We start from the raw sequence: 22,193 nt of genomic DNA, 5'->3' as shown, positions 1-22,193 counted from the left end.
GCTCTTGAAAGATGGAAGGGACTCCCAGGAGTTGTGCAGATAAGAAGAATTTTTCTCCTCCCATGACTTCTGAATGTGGGAATGAAGCAGACCTGTGGAGACAGGAATACAGTGGTGAATTAATTAACCAGGCCTGGTTTCATGGAAATGAAAGATTACTGATGGACACCTGGACACTGCCAAGTGGTTAAAATGTACAAAGCACACTCTTTGTAGCTTGAGAATATAGAAAACAATTTAATTACAATCAGAAACCTGTGAAACATGTTAATTTCTCTACAACTAAGTAAATTGATGTACAAAAGCAGATTTTTTTTTAGTAAAATTTTCACTGGTCAGTGATAGAATTGTCCTAAAAGGATCTGACCATGGACTTCACTTTACCTCAGTGCTCAGGGTGGAAAAAGGAAAAAGAAAAAGACAAAAGACAAAAACAACTTTGGAGTGTTGGTTAAGTGAACCACATATTAACACTTTATTATTATAATTCACATTTTCTTCATTTTTCCATAAAGATATGAAGGGAAACAACCAAATTCTTATTGGAATCTTGTTCTAGTGTTGATGTATTGATGATGATCTTTCAGTTTGGTAGACTTTGTAAAAAGAGAAATAAATTAATCTGGCAAGATTGTTTGTATTGAGTACATGCTAAATGTATTTTGATCACTATTTTCTCTTTTGTGCTTCCTGACACACTTTCTTAGAATCTTTTTGGATTTTTTTTTAATCACAAGTAATATCAACCTTTCACATCAACTTCTTATGCCTATCCTACTTATCAGAGTTTATTAATGTGGATTAGCAGCTAATAAGCAAGTTTCAGAGGGGAAATGAATTTATCTTGAGATTTGAAGGAAGAGTCAAATGTTTCACTCAATAAAATTATTTAAAATAAACAAGAACAAGAGTAATATTAATTTAGAATTTCTCACATGCCAGAAGAGAAGACACCAATATTTTTTAAACTCACTCTGTTCTCTACCACCCAGGAGCTCACAGTATGGAAAGGGTGAAAGACATGTACAAGACTTTCAGTTTGTATGACAAGTGCTAAAGAGAAACTCTACAAAGAAGATTGACCTAGAGAGGAGAAAATAACTCTTCCTAGGGAGTTAAGGGATGTATTTATCAATTGCACAAAAAGGCAGAAAATATTCCGGGCATAATAACTCATCTTGAGGAACATATTTTGTTGCAAATTATTTTTTCCCTTAAAGGAAAACACATATGTGACTTGCAGGTGGTCACCAACAGGGCTTCCATGATTGGTGTGGTGACAATATTCATGAGCAGAAGAAAGCAGATAAGCACCCAGGAGTTAAACTTGTGATCTCAGCCTGGATCTAGTTCTAGATCTTAACCTATTGAAACACTCTACCTAATAGGTCAAGAAGAGAAGCAAAGTAAAATAGAATAATAATGCCACTTTTTACACATTTGCATTTTAAAAGTAGTGCTCACATTATTAGCTGATAATCCACATTAATAAACTCTGATAAGTAGGATAGGCATAAGAAGTTGCTGTGAAAAGTTGATATTACTTGTGATAAAAAAAAATCAAAAAAGATTATAAGAAAGTGTGTCAGGTTAGGTCCTCATCTCACTGCTGTGAGGGAGGCAATACATCATCTCTACTTTCAGACCAAGAGGCATCATATCCATCCTATCCTGGCTAAAGTCTGGTCACAGATAGGCAATAGCACTGTGGTTCAAACACAGATGACATCAATCATAATATAGTGATTTGGAGTCTAAAGAAAAGAGTCAGAATAGAAGACTGAACAGAAGTGAATTGAATAGCAAGGTATAAAATAAAAATATGGTTTTGGATGTATTTAGTTGTTATTGTGAAATGTTTTAACCCAAGTTTCTCATAGGATCCATTGAATTTTTCTTTTGCTGTTTGTGCAGGAGCGAGGCTATGGGAAGTTTCAATGCCAGTTTTGGAGAGGGCTTCATTTTGGTGGGCTTCTCAGATTGGCCACAACTGGAACTCATCCTTTTTGTTTTTATTTCAATTCTCTACTCCCTAACTCTCATTGGCAACACCACCATCATCGCTCTCTCGAGACTGGACCCTCGACTGCACACGCCCATGTACTTCTTCCTCTGCCACCTCTCCTTCCTGGACCTCTGCTATACCACCAGCACTGTGCCCCAGCTGCTGATCAACCTCTCCAGACTTGACCGGACCATCACCTATGGAGGGTGTGTGGCCCAGCTCTTCATTGTCCTTGCCCTGGGTTCCATTGAGAGTATGCTCTTGGTGGTGATGGCCTTTGACCGCTATGCTGCTGTGTGTCGTCCACTCCACTACACAACCATTATGCACCCCCTTCTCTGCCTGACTCTGGCTATTGCTGCCTGGATGGGAGGTCTCATGAACTCTCTGATTCAGACAAGCCTCATGATGGCCATGCCTCTCTGTGGCCTCCATTACCTGAACCACTTCTTCTGTGAGATGCCTGTATTTTTGAAGCTGGCTTGTGAGGACACAGAAGGCACAGAGGCCAAGATGTTTGTGGCCCGCGCCATAATCTTGGTCTTTCCTGCAGCACTGATTGTTGGCTCCTATGCACACATTGCTCAGGCAGTGCTGAGGATCAAGTCAATGGCTGGGCGCAGAAAAGCTTTTGGGACATGTGGGTCTCACCTCCTGGTGGTTTCTCTTTTTTATGGGTCAACTATTTACACATACCTCCAACCCACAGGTAGCTACTCTGAGAGTGAAGGAAAGTTTGTTGCCCTTTTTTATACTATAATTACCCCCATGCTCAATCCTTTGATCTATACCCTAAGAAACAAGGATGTGAAGGGGGCTCTGAAAAAGATAGCAGGAAGAGGCAGAAACTCAGGGTAGAAGAGGAAAGGGACATCAATACAATTTTGTATGGTAGCTCTTCAATTATAAAACCCGACCTGTTCTTGCAAGGCAGTTGGTTAGTAGAAAGGCCTTAGGGTTTTGGTTTCTTCTGCGTTTGAAAGTGGGAAGAGAAAACATATTGAGATGCTTGCTAGTTCTGGGTCTGTGATCAATGTGCAAAAAGGACTAAGCATTTGTATTATAATGCTTGGGAAGTGGATGCCTTGTATCCATTTGTAGGTGGTGGAGATAGGTTCTTAACAAGTCTGAGAGTCAAAGTAAAATTAATTCAGAACTCCAATATCTTCCCAGCATCATGCCATATAGATCACATTGTAACCAAAGGCAAAGGACTTGGATTGAGGCCTACTCTTCTTATTAATTGTTACCCTGGACATGTCCCTTTACATCTAGGGGCCTGTTTTTAAAGTCTCTTGAAGTGGCTAGCCTTCTATAATACTTGGAGCAAGTAAGAAGATAATGATCAGAGGTAGTTCATGAAGCATACAAAATGTCACTTACTACTCAAAGAAAAAGGCAAGATCACTGGGAGGCATTATGTAAAAGGAGAAATCAGTGTCTCATTGGATGCACCTCTAGTCTCAGAAATGCTGCTCGGTGTCATAGACAACACATTTTCGTGAAAGAGAAGAGAGTAGAAAAGAAATGGGCATAAGAAAAATGAGCCAAGAGGAAGTTAAATAGAAAAGAATAAAGAATAAATCAGAGCATCACAAATCAAGAAGAAAAAGAGAATGGAGGGGGTGTGGGGAGAGAGAGAGAGAGAGAGAGAGAGAGAGAGAGAGAGAGAGAGAGAGAAATATCTTTGTTCATAACCTTTAACAGTGTCCATAAATTTCACATTGAGTGAATCACCATTTATTCCCGAACAATCATTATATTTGTTTAATATTTGGAAAACTTGTTTTGCAAATATTGTCATTAATCCTAACAACATCATTGTGAGAGTAGTAGTATTCCCTGCTTACTCATGATGAGATTAAGTTTCCAATGGTTTAAGCAACTTATACATGTTCACATGGCAAATATGGAGTGAAGCTGAGACACAGGCTTCTGAGATTCTAAAGGTAATCCACCAGTTCTGTTTTCTCAGAACAAAATTGTAATGAAGGAATATTTAGATTTGAAAGAAACATGGTTGGAGGGGGTTTAATGTACTTCACTGATTCTGGTCAGTGTTCTAAACTCTTCTGATTTATTTACATTTTGGTCAGGGGCCATATTTTCCCCTTCCCAAAGGAATATATAGTTTAAGCATTATGCTATGCATTATACTACATCATCACAGTTAATTCTTACAAAATGAAATATAGCTTTATCCCCTCTTCCTATTAGTTTTACTTTTCAGGAGACTGACTTATTTCAAATTACCCAGACATAAAGTGGATACTCAATATTTAAATCTCTTATTCAAAATTTTATCTGCCTAAGAATCTATATTTTTTATATTTATTAATTCAAGACACCAACCAATAATCCTCATGAAATATTGTGTTTTTTCTCTGTACACTTGTGTATCAAGGTCTAAATAATTTAAACATATGTACACCTAATAGAAGGCTTTATTTGAACAAACAGAACTGTATTTAATAATAATTATTTTGTGGTAATGTGTTGGTATTTTACTAGCTTGCAGAGAATGTAGCCACTCAATTATATTAATTGGAGCATGTACCTCATAGTCAAGAAATTTTAAGAGGCAACTGATATATTGGGGCACATATAGCATGGCTTTGTTACAAATCCTATCTTATGGGAAGCAAATGTCATCTCCATGGAAATCAACATCCCTTGGGTTTTGCTGGATCTTCTCACTCTGGCAATGGCTAATTGATCATCAGGGATCATGGGTCCTCTAATCCTGACAGAACCGGTGAATGACTTCTATAGTCCCTCAATTGGCAGTCTGATACAGGGAATTAAAGGTGATTTTTCCTGCATGTAATGGAATGTGAACACATTGGCATCCATTTCCTTTGGATTGTTTAATAGTTATTCATTAATTTTCAGAATACATTTTATTATTTACATTTCAGGCTCACAGCATGATATGGGATTCACTGAGAGAGTGAAATGGTCATCCTGGTGAAGCACATTAACATATGTTTCATCTCATGGGATACTCACATCTGACTTTTTTGATGACAAGAACAGATTAAATCTATTTAACAAAGTCCCTAACAACCCAATTTTATTAACTCTATCTTCATTTTGTACATTATATCTCTGGACTTGTTTGATCTACATCTCCCCATTTCTACCCAACTCCCTGCAAATGGCAACCAGTGCTTTATTTTCCATCTCTGTAAATTTGACCCTTTAAAATTTTTTTCTCCTAAAATTGAGATAGGGGCTGGAGTTGTGGCTCAGTGGTAGAGCACTTGCCTAGCACGCATGAGGCACTGGGTTCGATCCCTGGCACCACATAAAAATAAACAAAATGAAGGTATTATGTCCATCTACAACTAAAAAATATTTTTAAAAAAGTGAGATAATGCCATATTTTCTTTCTATGTGTGGTTCATTCAGCGTGTCTTCCTGGCTTATTCACACTATGTCCAATGACAGGATTGCTTTCTTTTTTTGAAGAAAGAATAATATTTCATTGTGACTACATATCACAGGTTGCTTATTCATTTGTCCATCAATGGACACCAAGGTTGTTTCCACATCTTGGTTATGGTAAATAGTACTACAATGGACATGATGTGAGGTGGTAATTTCATGTCCCAAAAGAAGAATTGCTGGATTGTATGATAGTTCTAATTTTAATTTCCTTAGGAAACATATAGGGGCCGGAAATTGCTACTGTGGTTCTCTTTCTGTCGCAGAGGATTTTAGCAGACCGGCAGCTAGGAACACAAGGTGCCTGAGTGTGGACGCTTTTAAAGTAGAAGCGGAGCACCCTGAGGTGTCGGGAACCGAGTCCTCCTCTGCCGCTTCATGCCAGATTGGAGGCTGCTGGCTCAGGCAGGCGCCCAGGTGCTGGGCTGCGCAAGCGGAGGCGGCTTGGGTGCTAACCTGAGCTTGGGGTGTAGAACAAACATCTGGCTTTTTGCTAGAGGGCTCCAAGGCAAGAGTAGTACTTGGTGGTCTGAGCATCTTTCTGAAGAAAATGCCTCATTCGTTAAGCAGCTGGTCTCTGATGAAGATAAAGCCCAATTAGCAAGTAAAATGAGTCCTCTGAAAGATGAACCATGGCCTATACATCCTTAGGAACCAGGTTCTTCCAGAGTTGGCCTTATTGCTGTGAAACTGGGTGTGATGCCTCTGTGGACTAAGGATGGTCAGAAACATGCAGTCACATTACTTCAGGTACAAGATTGCCATGTTCTAAAATGTACTCCAACGGAAAACCATAATGGAAAAACCGCGGCCCTGACTGTAGGAGGAAAAACTGTATCACGTTTCCATAAACCTACATCTGTAGTGAAATTTTAACGAGAACATGGATCGCCACCAAAACAGAAAATTAAAATCTTTAATGTAACAGATAATGCTGTAATTAAACCAGGCACTCCTCTTTATGCTGCTCACTTTCATCCAGGACAGTATGTGGATGTCACAGCCAAAACTATTGGTAAAAGTTTTCAAGGTGTCATTGAAAAGATGGGGATTTAAAGGCCAGCCTGCCACTCATGGTCAAAGGAAAACCCATAGGCGACCTGGAGCTATTTCAACTGGTGATGTTGCCAGAGTCTGGCCTGGAACTACAATGCCTGGACAAATGGGAAACATAGATAAGACATTGTTTGGACTGAAAGTGTGGAGAATAAACACAAAGCACAATATAATCTATGTAAATGGCTCTGTACCTGGACATACAAATTGTTTAGTAAAGGTCAGAGATTCTCATCTGCCTGCATATAAGGATTTCAGAAAAAAATTTACCATTCCCTACGTATTTTCCTGATGGAGATGAAGAAGAACTACCAGAAGATTTGTGTGATGAAAACGTGTTTCAGCCCACTGCACCTTCTATTACATTTGCCTAACTCATTGGACATGGCAGAATCTTACATATTCTGTGAAATTTAATGAGCTAAAGCAGTAATATTATATACTTCGTTTTTAGTCACAACAATACTATACCTGTCATCTTTGTCAAAGGGCATAAATATATCACTTACCCCAACTGAAGTTTTTTTAGAAAAATTCCCACATTAAATAAACCAGTTAAGTAGCTTGCATTTGCCAATTGACAGTTTGTATATTAGAAAAAATATTTGTAATTTGTGGACCTCATTTTTTTAAACTACATATTTCCTGAACTATCTTACAGTGTTTATAAATTTAACTTTCATTAAAGATTCATCATTGTTTGTAAAGGGGTGATTGTGAAACAGAAAGCCATATGGGGACTATGATGTGACCTATTTGGATAAATAAACATTATCCTAAAATTAAAAAAAAAAGGAAACGTATAGTGGCTTCAGTGTGTATTTTCCTGATGATTACAGATACAGAACATATTTCATATGTATTTGGACCCTTTTGATATCTTTGGAGAAATTCCTGTGCCCATTTCTAAATGGGTCCTTATTTTCTCCAATTTAATCTTTAGAGTTATTTATAAAATTCGAACATAAACTTCTTCTTAGTTACATGTTTGCAAATATATTTTCCCAGTTGTTAGGCTGAATTTCAGTTTGTTGATTATTCTCTTTGCTCTTTGTTTTTCTTATTGGTTCTTTTTGGTTATACATAACATTAAGAATCATTTTGACATAATTATAGAAGCATGGTACTTTGGTTCAGTCCTCATTACATCCCATTTCCCTTCCGCTCCCTCCTCTGTTCCCTTCACTCTATTATATTGACCTTTCTGCTATTTACTTAGGAGATTTTAAAATTAGTGTCTTAAGGGTATAAAAGACGGTAAAATGCACTGTGCTATATTCACACATCCATATAGGAAAGTTAGGTCAGATTCATTTCACTGTCTTTCCCTATTACACTCTTCCTCCCTTCCCTACATTCTTCTCCATCTATTCCACTGATCTTTCCTCTATTTTTTATTCTCTGCTCTTTATTTGTATTATCTTCCACATATCAGCGAAAACATTGGACTTTTGGTTTATTTCACTTGGCATGATAATCTCCAGTTCCATCCATTTACCAGCAAATCCTATAATGTCATTCTTTCTTATGGCTGAGTAACACATTCTTATGTTTGTATACCACATTCTCTTTATTATCTATTCATCTGTTGAAGAGCACCTAGGTTGGCTATTTTGAACTGTGCTACTATAAACACTGATGTGGCTATGTCCCTGTAGTGTGCTGTTTTTAAATGTTTTGAATATATACCATGTAGCGAGATAGCCGGATCAGATCTTATGGTGGTTCCATTCCTGTTTTTTAAGGAATCCCCATACTGCTTTCCAGATTGGTTGCACCAATTTGTAGGCCCACCAACAATGAATCAGTATGCCTTATTCCACATGCTCACCAACATTTACTGTTACTTGTATTCTTGATAATTCCCATTCTGACTGCAGTGAGATGAAATCTTGGATATTAATGCCCTGAGTAGCAGTTGGCAAAGATTCTCTCCCATTCTGTTGGCTATCCATACTCAGGTTTCCTTTGCTGTGAAGGCTTCTAATTTGATGCTATCTCACATATTGATTAGATATTCCTTCTTGAGCTTTAGGACTCTTGTTAAGTCAGTTCCTGAGCTAATATGTTGGAATGTCTATATTTTCTTCTAGCAGGCACAGGTGTACATGTCTAATATGTACATAGTTAATCCATTTTGAGTTGAGTTTTGTGCAGAGTGAGATACAGGGGTTAAATTTCATTCTACTACAAATGGATTTCCATTTTTTTCCAGTACCATTTATTTAAAAGACTATCTTTTCTCCAACATATGTGTTTGGTACATTTGTATAGTATCAGCTAACTGTATTTATATGTGGTTTTCTCTGTGCTTTCTATTCTATTTTATTGGTCTTCATGCCTATTTTGGTGCTAATACCATGCTGTCTGTGGTTGTTACTATTGCTCCGTATTATAATTTAGGTGTATTATTGTGATACCTTCTGGTTTACTTTTCTCACTAAGGATTGCTTTAGTGATCCTGAGCCTCTTATTTTTCCAAATGAATGTCAGGATTACTTTTCCTTTTTCTGTGAAGAATATCATTGGAATAATGATGGGAATTACATTGAATCTATATATTATTTTTGGTGGTATAGCTATTTTGACAATATTAATTCTTCCTACCTAATAATATGGGAGGTCTTCTTATCTTCTAAGATCTTCTTCAATATCTTTCTTTAGTGTTCTATGGTTTTCATAGGTTCTTTACCTCTTTTGTTAGACAAATTTTTTTAAAAACTTGTTTTTATTGGTTCTTTTTAGTTACACATGACAGTAGAATTTCATTTTAATATAATTGTACAAGCATGAAATATATCTTATTCTAGTTAGGATCCCATTCTTATGGATGTACATGATGGTGAAATTCATTATGTTGTATTCATATAAATACTTAGAAAAATTATTTCAAATTTATTTCAGTACCTTTCATTTTCCTATCCACCCTCCCTTCCTCTTTGTCTAATCTACTGAATATCTGCTCTTCCCCTCTTCCCTTTTATTGTGTGTTAGCTCCCACATATCTGTGAAAATATTTGACCTTTGGTATTTTGGATTGGTTTATTTCACTTAGCATGATAGTATCCAGGGCCACCCATATACTTGCAAATTTCATAAAGTTATTCTTATTTATGGCTAACTAACACTCCATTTCAATACCACAATTTCTTTACCCATTCATCTGTTGAAGGACATCTAGGTTGGTTCCATAACTATTGTGTATTGTGCTGCTATAAACATTGATGGGGTTGTGTCACTATACTATGCTGAATTTAAATGTTTGGATATAAACCAAGGAGTGGGACAATGGGGTCAAATGAAAGTTCTATTCCTAGTTTTTCAAGGAATCTCTATACTGCTTTCCAAAGTGGTTGCAACCATTTGCTGTCCTACTCACAATATATGAGCATACCTTTTCCCCCAATCCGTGCCAACATTTACTACCCATTTTTATTGGTTTATTTGTTTTATGGTGCTAAGTTTTTGAGTTCTTTATATATCCTGAAAATGAAAGCTCCTTCTGAGGTGCAGGTGGCAAATATTTTCTCCCATTCTATAGGCTCTCTCTTCATGTTATTATTTCCTTTGCTGTGAAGAAGCTTTTTAGTTTGATACCATCCCATTTATTGATTCGTGATTTTACTTCTTGCAAATTAGATATTAAGACATGTTGGAGTGTTGGATCTACATTTTCTTCTAGTAGGTGCAGGGTTTCAGGTCTGATTACTAGGTTTTGATCTGACTTGAGTTAACTTTTGTTCAGGGTGAGACATAGGGGTTCAATTTCCATTCTACAATACAGAGATTTTTCAGTTTTCCCAGCACCATTTGTTGAAGTAGCTACCTTTTCTCCAATGTATATTTTTGACAAATGTATCAAGTGTGAGGTAACTGTATTTAGGGGTATTGTCTCTATGTCTTCTACTATGTTCCATTGGTCTTCTTGCCTGTTTTGGTACCAATACCATGCTGTTTTTGTTACTATTACAATGTAGTAAAATTTAAGGTCAGGGATTGTGATGCCTTCTGCTTCTCTTTTCTTGCTAAGGATGGCTTTGGTTATTTATGGTCTATTATATTTCCAGATAAATATCATGATGGCTTTTTCTGTTTCTATGAAGAATGTCATTGGAATTTTGATGGGAATTGCATTGAATCTGTATAGTGCTTTGGGTATTATGGCCATTTGACAATATTAATTATGCCTATTTAAGAACATGGGAAGTCATTTTATCTTCTAGGGTCTTCCTTTATTTCTGTCTTTAGTTTTGTCTAGTTTTCACTATAGATGTCCTTCATCTCTATTTTTAGATTGATTCACAAGTACTTTTTTTTTGCACATGTTGAATTATTTTATTAAATATTCATCAAATAAAGAAAATATATTTCTATAACTAGAAGAATTTTAACTGTGTTATAATGATGAGTTTTATTCTGACAAAATTCTGCTTAACATTGTGAGATAAAAACAATGTTGTGTTTTTTGAACACATATTGACTCTGAAACTAAAGAATACTCTTATAAAACTAGAAAGCTTGTTGTAAAAACTGTTATGGTAACTGGAAAAAAAACAGAACTATCTTTGGAAACTAAAATAAGATGTACAAAATGTCAAAGTTTAGGGACATGCATCACAAAGCTTAGTTTTTTAAAAAATAAGATACAAAAAGAGCTGGTTATATTACAAATAAAAAAGCCCCATATGTATCCAATTTGAATTTGCTAAACTAATGCAGTTGCTTTATTTAATGTTATGAATACATTAACAGTTTAATGTTTATTGGTTTATGAATGTTAAAAATGAAATGAAACTTGTAAAGAAACATTTTATGTGAAAACAGCATCACAAAATTGTGATCTGATAGTAGAGGAAGACTGTGGAAGCTTATACTATTGTTCTGTTAAAGGTCAACACCAAATCCCAGTTCAACTGGCTGCATTTTAAAAATCCAACTGCTCTGTGAATATTTTGAGAATTCTATGCACTAAGGGGAAGCATTTTTCTAGTAGTGAAATCAAGGAATATTTGACAGAGCAGAATAAAATCCTGTTATCCTTTCTTTAAAGAGAAAGTAAACACTGTTCTAATAGATATTTTCGTCCCAGGACAATAAGATACAAGTATCCTAATCTGAAAATCCAAATACAAATGCTCCAAAATCTGAAACTTTTTGAGTGTCAATATGATACCAGAAGTGCAAGATTCCACACCTGTCCCCAGTGATAAGTCAAAGCAAAATATAGGAACACTAAAAATATTGTATAAAATTACCTTCAGGCTTTCTGAATAAAAGTATTTACGAAACGCAGCAGAATACAACAGACACTAGTATGGCAGTGTGTATAAACGTGGATGTGTAACCAATGTGATCCTGCAATCTGTACACATGGTAAAAATAAGAATTCATACCCCATGTGAATAAAATGTATGACATATAATATGTCAAGATCATTGTAATGTTTTGAGAAACCAATAAAAAAAGAGATGGTGACATTTATATCATCTCATATTTGTTAAATATATCCTTGATAAACTGTGTTTTAAATTGTTTTAACTATGTGTATCATTTCTCAAGCACTTCTTTCCTTTCTGGACACACACACACACACACACACACACAGGCATCTTTGTAGTTTAGTTATTTTTATTTTATAGCAAATATAAATTTTTCATAGTCTAAGATGTTGCCTCTTCATGTTTGTTTGTTTATCCCAGATAACTTTACACAGTAGTTTGCTTGCTGTGGACACTCATCATACAATAACTGGTTTATTGGCTTTTCTGAAGTGTCTTTCCTGAGGCAGGGAAGAGCAAAACTCTAATTCAATATTCAGCCTATTTTGGGCCTCATTTTTCATGTTGAATCCCACTATTAGCAGTGCACTAAAGCCAGTGAGCAGGAAAAAGTGAAGGTGGTGGCATTTTAAGATCTATACCATGGTTCAGATGAATGCTTTCTTTTCTTAGCTCTCAGGTAGAAAAGCAAATAAATAAATGAAATGTGACAATAGAAACTGGTAGTTTAATTCATCTTAATTTTTTAAAGTCTCTTTGACCCTGGAATAATTTGGTCACTTAAAACTTCTGAACATCTTATTTCCCATCTCTAGATTTATAAAAAAGATAGTTTTACTGATCCCTTCCAACTTCAAATTTCACTAAATCAAAAGTTGTTCAAAATATTCTGTTTTATCTTTGAGCAAGATTGAGACATCAGGAATCAGAAAAAACACAGATCATCAGGGATTTTCAGATTCAGAAATGGAAGTTTTCATGTCAGAGAACAGACAAATACCATGACAGCATCTGAAGAATTAGGAGCCACGTACCTTATATAGAGCTCACAAAATGCTGTCCAAGATGTATCTGAAACAAAACTCTTGCAGCTTGTAACCAAATTGCCTGTTGATCACTTTTTAAAAATAAATTTTCCATATTCATATTAATATTTTAGATTTTGTCATCGTATGCCATCAAGTAAACAACTAATATATCTCAATTATTTTTCAAATTTTGTTTTTAAATATAAAATAAATACAAAGTGTGATGTAGAGAAGATTTTTTCCAAATCAAATCAATAATTTCAACAAGCTGTGAGTTGTTCATTTTAAATATTCGTAATCCATAGTTATTTTGAGTTATGTGTAATAACAAAGTCTAATTTGCTCATTACTTGACCTCAAAATAACTGTCTTTCAAGTTTATATTAATTTTCTTGCTATGAACTAGACATAGAATTTTATATTATATCCAAAATTCACTATGAATGCAAATTTTACTTTTCAACATTTCTTTTGTTCACAATTAGAATATGCTAAACATATTAGTGTGGATTTTACAAAGTGAAAAATAGACACATAAAAAATAGTTTTAAAGTTATAGGTCAAGTTATATTAAAACAACTGATTTCCTATGGGTAGTATGACTATTGTGGTATTAAAGCTGCTGTTACATAGAGATAAAGTGAACATATTTCACAACATACAATTTATCTTTTATATTAAATACCTAAGACTAGATTGTTTTAGATTTGGATTTTCACAAATTTTAGAATGAATATATATATATATATATGTATATATATATATATATATATACACAAACACACACATATAATATATATATATATATATTATATACACAAACACACACATATTATATATATATATATATATATATATATATATATATATATATATATATTAGAGATAGAATTCAACTCTAAACAAGTACTTTTTCTGAGGCTATTGTGAATGGGATAATTTTCCTAATTTCTCATTAAGCTGATTTATTTTTTTTTGCATGATTGCTCTGGCTAGAGTTTTAAGGACTATGCTGAATAAAAGTGGAGAAAGTAAGTATCCCTGTCATGTTCCAATTTTTAGAGAGTGTTTTTAATTTTTCTTTGTTTAGAATGAAAAACTTTGTTGGCCTTGGATTTGTTGTATATAGCTTCTACAATATTGAGGTATGTTTCTTCATCTTTAGTTTACCTCATGTTTTAAACATAAATTGATGCTGTATTTTGCCAAATGTTTTCTCTGCATTTAGTCAGATAATCATGTGATTCTTATCTTTAAGTCTATTTATGGTCAATTACAATTATTGTTTTGTGTATATTGAACTAACCTTGCATCTGTGGGATGAAACCAACTTGATCATGCTCCGCTATCTTTTTAAAGTGTTTTTGTTTGTGGTTTGCCAATATTTTATTAAGAATTTTTGCATCTATGTTCATCAAGGATGTTGATCTGAAGTTTTCTTTCTTTGACATATCTTTGGTTTTGGTTTTTGTCTAGCTTCATAGAATGAGTTCGGCAGTGTTTCCTCTTTTGTATTTCATGCAGTAATTTCAGGAGAATTGGTATTAGGTCATCTTTAAAGGCCTGGTAGAATTCTGCTGAGAATCTATGCAGTCCTGGGATTTTCTTAGTTGGAAGATTTTTGAAGGTTGCTAAAATTTCCTTACTTGAAATTGGTCTATTTACTAGAAAACTGCATACAAAAAGTTATGGCAGTCCTATTCCATTTGATTGGTTTTAGAAGGTAGTTGGTAGAGCAGGTGTCTGTTACCTGTGCATTTTTTCCCCATGCACACTTGGCTTCATTTTTATGGGTATGGGAGGAATGGCTCCCATTTTTCAGAAGTTTTCATACCTTATCAGAAGAGATTGGGATGCAGACAAAACATACACCAATGTGTGACCATGTGAAGACATAAGAAGAAAATGGTATATTTAATTCCAAGAGAGAAAACCACAGAAAAAGCCAAATCTACAAATACCTTCATTCCAGACTTTTGGCCTCCAGAACTATAATTTCTAATAATTTATGTTGTTAAGGTGGCCCTACCAAATCAATGCCATAGATTTTAGTAAATAATTATTCACAATACCACTTTATTCAAATGTATGGAAAATTGTTTAAATCATTGACCTGACCATGCAATGAGAAGAAGCCCTTTCCTTTTCCTCTACTGAGCTGATGATAAAACTTTCATTGTTGCCTGGCCATGGTTTTTGCCTACATATTTTCATATGGCCTTGCATTCTCAGGTTCAAGTATATTAGAAAGACTGACATAAAGTGACTGAAGAGGGTGGAGACTTGGTTTTTTTTATTATGTACAGCAAAGAAGGTACAATAGATTGTCCATATTCAAGTTCTATTTTAATTTTTTTCTGGCTCATAATAACTTTATTTTTTGAATGGGGCAACATTTATTTATTTTAAAATTTTTAATTGCTTTTATTTTTTAAATACATGATAGTGGAATGCATCACAATTCTTATTCCACATATAGAACACAATTTTTCATATCTCTGTTTGTATATAAAGTATGTTCCCACCAATTCATGTCTTCATGCATGTACTTTGGATAATGATGTCCATCACATTATATCATCATTGCTAACCCATTGCCCCCTCCTTTTCCCTCCCTCCCATGCTCCCTCTCCCTACCCCACTATGAGTCAGTCACCTTATATCAGAGAAAACATTCACCATTTTTTTTTGTGGGGGGAGGATTGGCTAACTTCACTTAGCATTATCTTCTCTAACACCATCCATTTACCTGCAAATGCCATGATTTTATTCCCTTTTATTGCTGAGTAATATTCCATTGTGTATATATGCCACATTTTTAAAATCCATTCATCTACTAAAAGACATCTAGGTTGGTTTCACAGTCTAGCTATTGTGAATTGTGCTGCTATAAATATTGATGTGGCTGGGTCCCTGTATTATGCTGTTTTTAAGTCCTTTGGGTACAGATGGAGGAGAGGGATAGCTGGGTCACATGGTGGTTCCATTCCAAGTTTTCCAAGGAATCTCCTGCTTTTCATATTGGCTGCACCAATTTGCAGTTCCACCATCAATGTATGAGTGTACCTTTTTCCCCACATCCTCGCCAACACTTATTGTTGTTTGTTTTCATAATAGCTGCCATTCTGACAGGAATGAGATGATAACTTAGAGTAGTTTTGATTTGCATTTCTCTAATTGCTAGAGATGAGGAACATTTTTTCATATATGTGCTGATTGATTAAATATCCTCTTCTGAGAAGTGTTTGTTCAGGTCCTTGCCCCATTTATTGATTGGGTTATTTGTTTTTTTGGTTTTTAACTTTTTGAGTTCTTTATATACCCTAGAGATTAGTGCTCTATCTGATGTGTGAGGGGTAATAATTTTCTCTCAATATGTAGTCTCTCTAGTCACCTCACAGATCATTATTTTAATCTTCTATTTCTTTGGATGCTATAATTTCCCCCTTCAAATACTAAAAAATGTGATCTAGAAATTATTTACATTTTACTGTTTGATTATGTTTACATTATCAAAGAATCTGAAGAATAGAGTATCTTACCAGCTACTATTATTTATTTTATTATTGTTAGAATGTTGTGAGTCAGCATTTAAGGAAGTGTGACTTGAGAATCTAATTAAACCCTTAACTAATACTGGGTTATTTCAAGAAGGCTGGCTATAAAAATATTTATTGATCTCATCAGAGAGTAGAATTCTGAAGCCTAGGGGCTTCTGAGGAAGAAAATGGAGAAATAATGGTCAAAGGGTACAAACTTTAAGTTTTAAGATGAATAAATTATGGACCTAAGGTTCAGTATGGAGACTTTAGTTTATTAATGGTAATGTATTGCATACTTGAGGTTTGCTAAGAGAGTAGATCTTAAGCTTTCCTACCAAAATAGGTAAATATTTTTAAGCTGATATAGGGTAATAGGCTTGGTTAAGAGAATCACTATACAATATACATGCATATCAAAGCCTCATATTATATGATTTAAGTACATACAATGTTTGTCAACCCTATCTCATATTTGTGATTTAGAATATTCACATTCTTTGTAAGGCCCATAATCTCATAACATAATCTCATAAGGCCCATAATCTCATAGTATTAGAAACGTTCACGAGATAGTGCAAAGCACTTCAGATACAAAAAGTCAGTAATATTTCAAGTTACATTAGGAAAGATAATCAGTGGAAACTATGTTAAGATAACAGATGTTGGAATTAGATGAAAAAGATTTTAAAAGCAGCTATTACAAAAATTATCTAAAAACCAATTAAAAAAACTTTTAAAATGAATGAGAAAATAGAAGTCTCAGCAAATAAATACAATATACAGCTCTGGGAAGATGGCGGCTGGGAATGAGTGAGCCGCTCTGTGCTCCGCGCCACCGCCGCCGCAGCGTATGTTGCTGCTTCTTAAAAGAAGAAGTAAAGATCATCAAAGGACATCTGTCGACAAGGATTCAGCACCGTGTCAAGAAAAGGGCCTAGATGGAGTGAATCCGCCACGACTTCAGCACGAGCAGTAAGGCTGCAGCCCCCGAGCTGCCGGGATCCCTGGGCCCCTTCTCACTCCCCTCTCCGCCTCTCTGCTTCGCTTCTCCCACGCCATCTCTCCTCCCACGCTCACTCCCTAAATCTAGATCTCAATCTCTTTCCCCCACCCCACCCGCTCTCTCGCGTGCCCAGTACCTAGCCCGCGCGGGCCCCGAGGCGCTGCCTCCCCTCCCCCAGCCCGCACCCCCTCCACGGGGGTCCCGAAGGCCACAGCTTTGCCGCCACCGCCGCCGCCGCTGCAGCCACCGCCGCTGCCGCCACTGCTTTCCGCGGAGCACCTTAGAACAGACTCTTAACCGAGTAAAATGGAACAGCTGATAAGATGAGTGACAATTTAAAATCTAAATGATCCAACATGGCGGCGGACGCGGAGAGATCAAGTCTCTAACCCCTTCAGCTGCACGGGCATAGGGAGAAGGAAACTGTCAAAATACTGTTCGCTCAGGACCACTAGGCACGGTTGAGCTGAAGTGGACCCCGGGCAAACGGTCTAGCCTTCTCAGAACACACCGAGCCCGAATTGGCTGCATTCTAGCTCAGGTTCGCCTGCTTCATGGACTCAACACTAATGATCCCACTGAAATAACTAGCCGGCCCGCCTGAACTCAAAGAGGTAAAAGCCAACTGAGCACCACAGCCAGACCCAGGGAATCAGGAGTGACGCAGGACTAGCAGCGCAGGACTCCCAGCTATTGCTATCACCAGTGCTGACAACAGGTCCCTTGCACCAGCTATCAGGGGAGTTGCTGCTACCTGAGGGCAAACAAATTCGCTGGGGGCCCTCAGCCCCAAGCCCTACAAACTTAGGGTCTGAGGGAGGCAAACAGAAAGGGTGTGCCCAGGCACCCATGAAAACAGGGCTCCCAGGAGCAGCAGACCTGGCGTGTAGTCAGTATTGTGGTGAGTGTCACAGGTGAGCGGGGCCTGGCTTGAGGAACCACAAGAGAAGGCCCTAGGCACTCAGGATTAGAGACCCACACAGTCTGGGAAGAAGAGCTGAGGCACAGTGATTGGTTCCCACCTATCAAGAAGAAAAGCCTGGCCCAGTGGGCATAGCTCCACCAACTGGATGAGAAGTTAATCGAGCTATATGACTGCATTTATTATTATTATTATTTTTTTTAATGATTATTATTAGTATTTTTTTTAATTTTATTTTCACTTTTTGTTGTTGATGTAGTTGTTGTTCTTTAAAGTTCCTATTAATGGTTTCAATTTTTTTAAATTCTTTTTATTTTATTAGTATTACTATTATTTTTTAAACTTTAATTTCCATTTTTTTAAAATCATTATAAAATTTTTTCTTTTTTTCTTTTTTTTTTGTTGGTTTTAAATTTTTATTTTTTTTCGTTTCTTCTTTCTTTCTTTTCACTTTTTTTTTCTTTTGTCTTCTCACTTCTTTCAATATTCCTATTCCACCTTCCTTGAATTCTACCTGCCTACACTCATTCTCTTTAGTGACTTCTTCCCTCCCCTTCTAATATCTCTCCTCCCCAGTATCACACTAATTGGAGGAGGATCACAGCCACTACCTGCCCTGAAAGGGTGACTTTTCAACTATACAAGAGCAATATAATTAAATAGAGGGGGAAAATATCAAAGACACAACAATTTCACCAAGCAGAAAGAAACACCAGCAGTATGAAACGACAAGGAAAGAAAGGACCACAGGCAATGCAGGTAAACTCAACTTTAGAAGAGGTAATAGCTGCAACAGATGGAATGTCAGATAGAGAGCTCAGGACATACATGCTTCAGATGATCTGGAGTCTCAAGGAAGACATGAGACAGCAAAATCAGACAATGAAAGATCATATTGACAAACAAATCCAGGAAATAAAAGATCAATTTCACAGGGAGATAGAGGTAATAAAAAACAAACAAATAGAAATACTAGAGATGCAGGAATCAATAAACCAACTTAAAAACTCAATTGAGAATACTACCAGCAGAGTTGATCACTTAGAAGATAGAACATCAGACAATGAAGACAGAATATTTCAACTTGAAAAGAACATAGATAGCTCAGCAAGTCTACTAAGAAACCATGAGCAGAACATTCAAGAGCTATGGGATAATATCAAAAGACCAAACTTAAGAGTCATTGGGATACAGGAAGGCACAGAGCTCCAAACCAAAGGATTAAGCAATCTATTCAGTGAAATAATACAAGAAAACTTCCCAGACTTGAAGAATGAGACAGAATCCCAAATCCTAGAAGCCTACAGGACGCCGAATGTGCAAAATCATAAGAGATCCACACCTAGACACATTATAATGAAGATGTCCAACATACAGAATAAGGAGAGAATTTTAAAAGCTACAAGGGAAAGGAAGCAGATTACATTTAGGGGTAAACCAATCAGGATAACAGCTGATCTCTCAACACAGACTCTAAAAGCTAGAAGATCCTGGAATAACATATTTCAAACGCTTAAAGAAAATGGATTCCAACCAAGAATCGTGTATCCGGCGAAATTAAGCTTCAGATTAGAAGATGAAATGAAAACCTTCCACGATAAACAAAAGTTAAAAGAATTCGCAGCTAGAAAACCATCTCTTCAAAAAATCCTTGGCAAAACATTACAGGAAGAGGAAATGGAAAATAACATTGATAACCAACAATGGGAGGTAGGACAGTAAAGGGGGGAAAGTAGTCAAAGAGGATAACAAATCAGGTATAGTAACATCAATAAACAAATATGGATAGAAGAACAAACCATATCTCAATAATAACCCTAAATGTTAATGGCTTAAACTCACCAATTAAGAGACACAGGCTAGTAGAATGGATCACAAAACAAGACCCAACAATATGCTGTCTATAGGAGACACATTTGATAGGAAAAGATGTACATAGACTGAAGGTGAAAGGTTGGGAAAAATCATATCACTCATATGGACCACGGAAACAAGCAGGAGTGTCCATACTCATATCTAATAAAATAGATTTCAAGCCAAAGCTAATCAAAAGGGATAAAGAAGGACACTTCATACTGCTCAAGGGAACCATACACCAACAAGACATAACAATCATAAATATATATGCCCCAAATAATGGTGCAGCCGTGTTTATCAAGCAAACTCTTCTCAAGTTCAAGAGTCTAATAGACCACCATACAATAATCATGGGAGACTTCAACACACCTCTCTCACCACTGGACAGATCTTCCAAACAAAAGTTAAATAAGGAAACTATAGAACTCAATAACACAACTAACAACCTAGACTTAATTGACATATATAGACTATACCACCCAACATCAAGTTGCTACACTTTTTTCTCAGCAGCACATGGAACCTTCTCAAAAATAGACCATATACTATGTCACAGGGCAACTCTTAGACAATACAAAGAGGTAGAGATAATACCATGCATCTTGTCTGATCATAATGGAATGAAACTGAAAATCAATGATAAAAGAAGAAAGGAAAAATCAAGCATCACCTGGAGAATGAACAATAGGTTGCTGAGTGATCAATGGGTTTTAGAAGACATCAAGGAGGAAATTAAAAAATTCCTAGAGTTAAATGAAAACACAGACACAACATATCGGAATCTATGGGACACATTGAAAGCAGTTCTAAGAGGAAAATTCATTGCTTGGAGTTCATTCCTCAAAAAAAGAAAAAACCAACAAATAAATGATCTCATACTTCATCTCAAAATCCTAGAAAAAGAAGAGCAAAACAACAGCAAAAGAAGTAGAAGGCAAGAAATAATTAAAATCAGAGCTGAAATTAATGAAATTGAAACAAAAGAAACAATTGAAAAAATTGACAAAACTAAAAGCTGGTTCTTTGAAAAAATAAATAAAATTGACAGACCCTTAGCCATGCTAACGAAGAGAAGAAGAGAGAGAACCCAAATTACTAGCATACGGGATGAAAAAGGCAATATCACAACAGACACTTCAGAAATACAGAAGATAATAAGAAAGTACTTTGAATCCTTATACTCCAATAAAATAGAAGATAGTGAAAGCATAGATAAATTCCTTGAGTCTTATGATCTGCCCAGATTGAGCCAGGAGGATATAGACAACCTAAACAGACCAATAACAATAGAGGAAATAGAAGAAACCATCAAAAGACTACCAACTAAGAAAAGCCCAGGACCGGATGGGTATACAGCAGAGTTTTACAAAACCTTTAAAGGGAACTAACACCAATACTTTTCAAGCTATTTCAGGAAATAGAAAAAGAGGGAGAACTTCCAAATTCATTCTACGAGGCCAACATCACCCTGATTCCGAAACCAGACAAAGACACTTCAAAGAAAGAAAACTACAGACCAATATCTCTAATGAACCTTGATGCAAAAATCCTCAATAAAATTCTGGCGAATCGGATTCAAATACATATCAAAAAAATTATACACCATGATCAAGTAGGATTCATCCCTGGTATGCAAGGTTGGTTCAATATACGGAAATCAATAAATGTTATCCACCACATCAATAGACTTAAAAACAAGAACCATATGATCATCTCGATAGATGCAGAAAAAGCTTTCGACAAAGTACAGCATCCCTTTATGTTCAAAACTCTAGAAAAATTAGGGATAACTGGATCATACCTCAACATTGTAAAAGCAATCTATGATAAGCCACAGGCCAGCATCATTCTGAATGGAGAAAAATTGAAAGCATCCCCTCTAAGATCTGGTACAAGACAGGGATGCCCTCTCTCGCCACTTCTGTTCAACATAGTCCTCGAAACACTGGCCAGAGCAATTAGGCAGACGAAAGAAATTAAAGGCATAAAAATAGGAAAAGAAGAACTTAAATTATCACTATTTGCAGATGATATGATTCTATACCTAGCAGACC

At 36.0% G+C, this 22,193-nt stretch overlaps 1 protein-coding gene and 1 pseudogene across 1 annotated transcript; both read left to right on the top strand.

The window, feature by feature from the left end:
- The first annotated feature begins 1,924 nt into the window (after positions 1–1,924).
- On the top strand, positions 1,925–2,863 carry LOC113177151 (olfactory receptor 2Y1B-like). Its single transcript, XM_026381681.2, has one exon. It carries the CDS (start codon positions 1,925–1,927, stop codon positions 2,861–2,863), a length of 939 nt encoding a protein of 312 aa, XP_026237466.2.
- Positions 2,864–5,830: 2,967 nt separating this feature from the next.
- Positions 5,831–7,070, top strand: LOC113177150 (large ribosomal subunit protein uL3m pseudogene; annotated as a pseudogene).
- The last annotated feature ends 15,123 nt before the right edge of the window (positions 7,071–22,193 follow it).

The sequence above is a fragment of the Urocitellus parryii genome, chromosome 1 (assembly GCF_045843805.1).
Source record: "Urocitellus parryii isolate mUroPar1 chromosome 1, mUroPar1.hap1, whole genome shotgun sequence".
Lineage (NCBI taxonomy): Eukaryota > Metazoa > Chordata > Mammalia > Rodentia > Sciuridae > Urocitellus > Urocitellus parryii.
The sequence above is the reverse complement of the archived record's forward strand: the minus strand, read 5'-3'. Positions and strand labels throughout refer to the sequence as shown.

Coding starts and splice junctions, on each gene's coding strand:
- LOC113177151 (XM_026381681.2), top strand. CDS start 1,925: ATGGGAAGTTTCAATGCCAGTTTTGGAGAGGGCTTCATTTTGGTGGGC.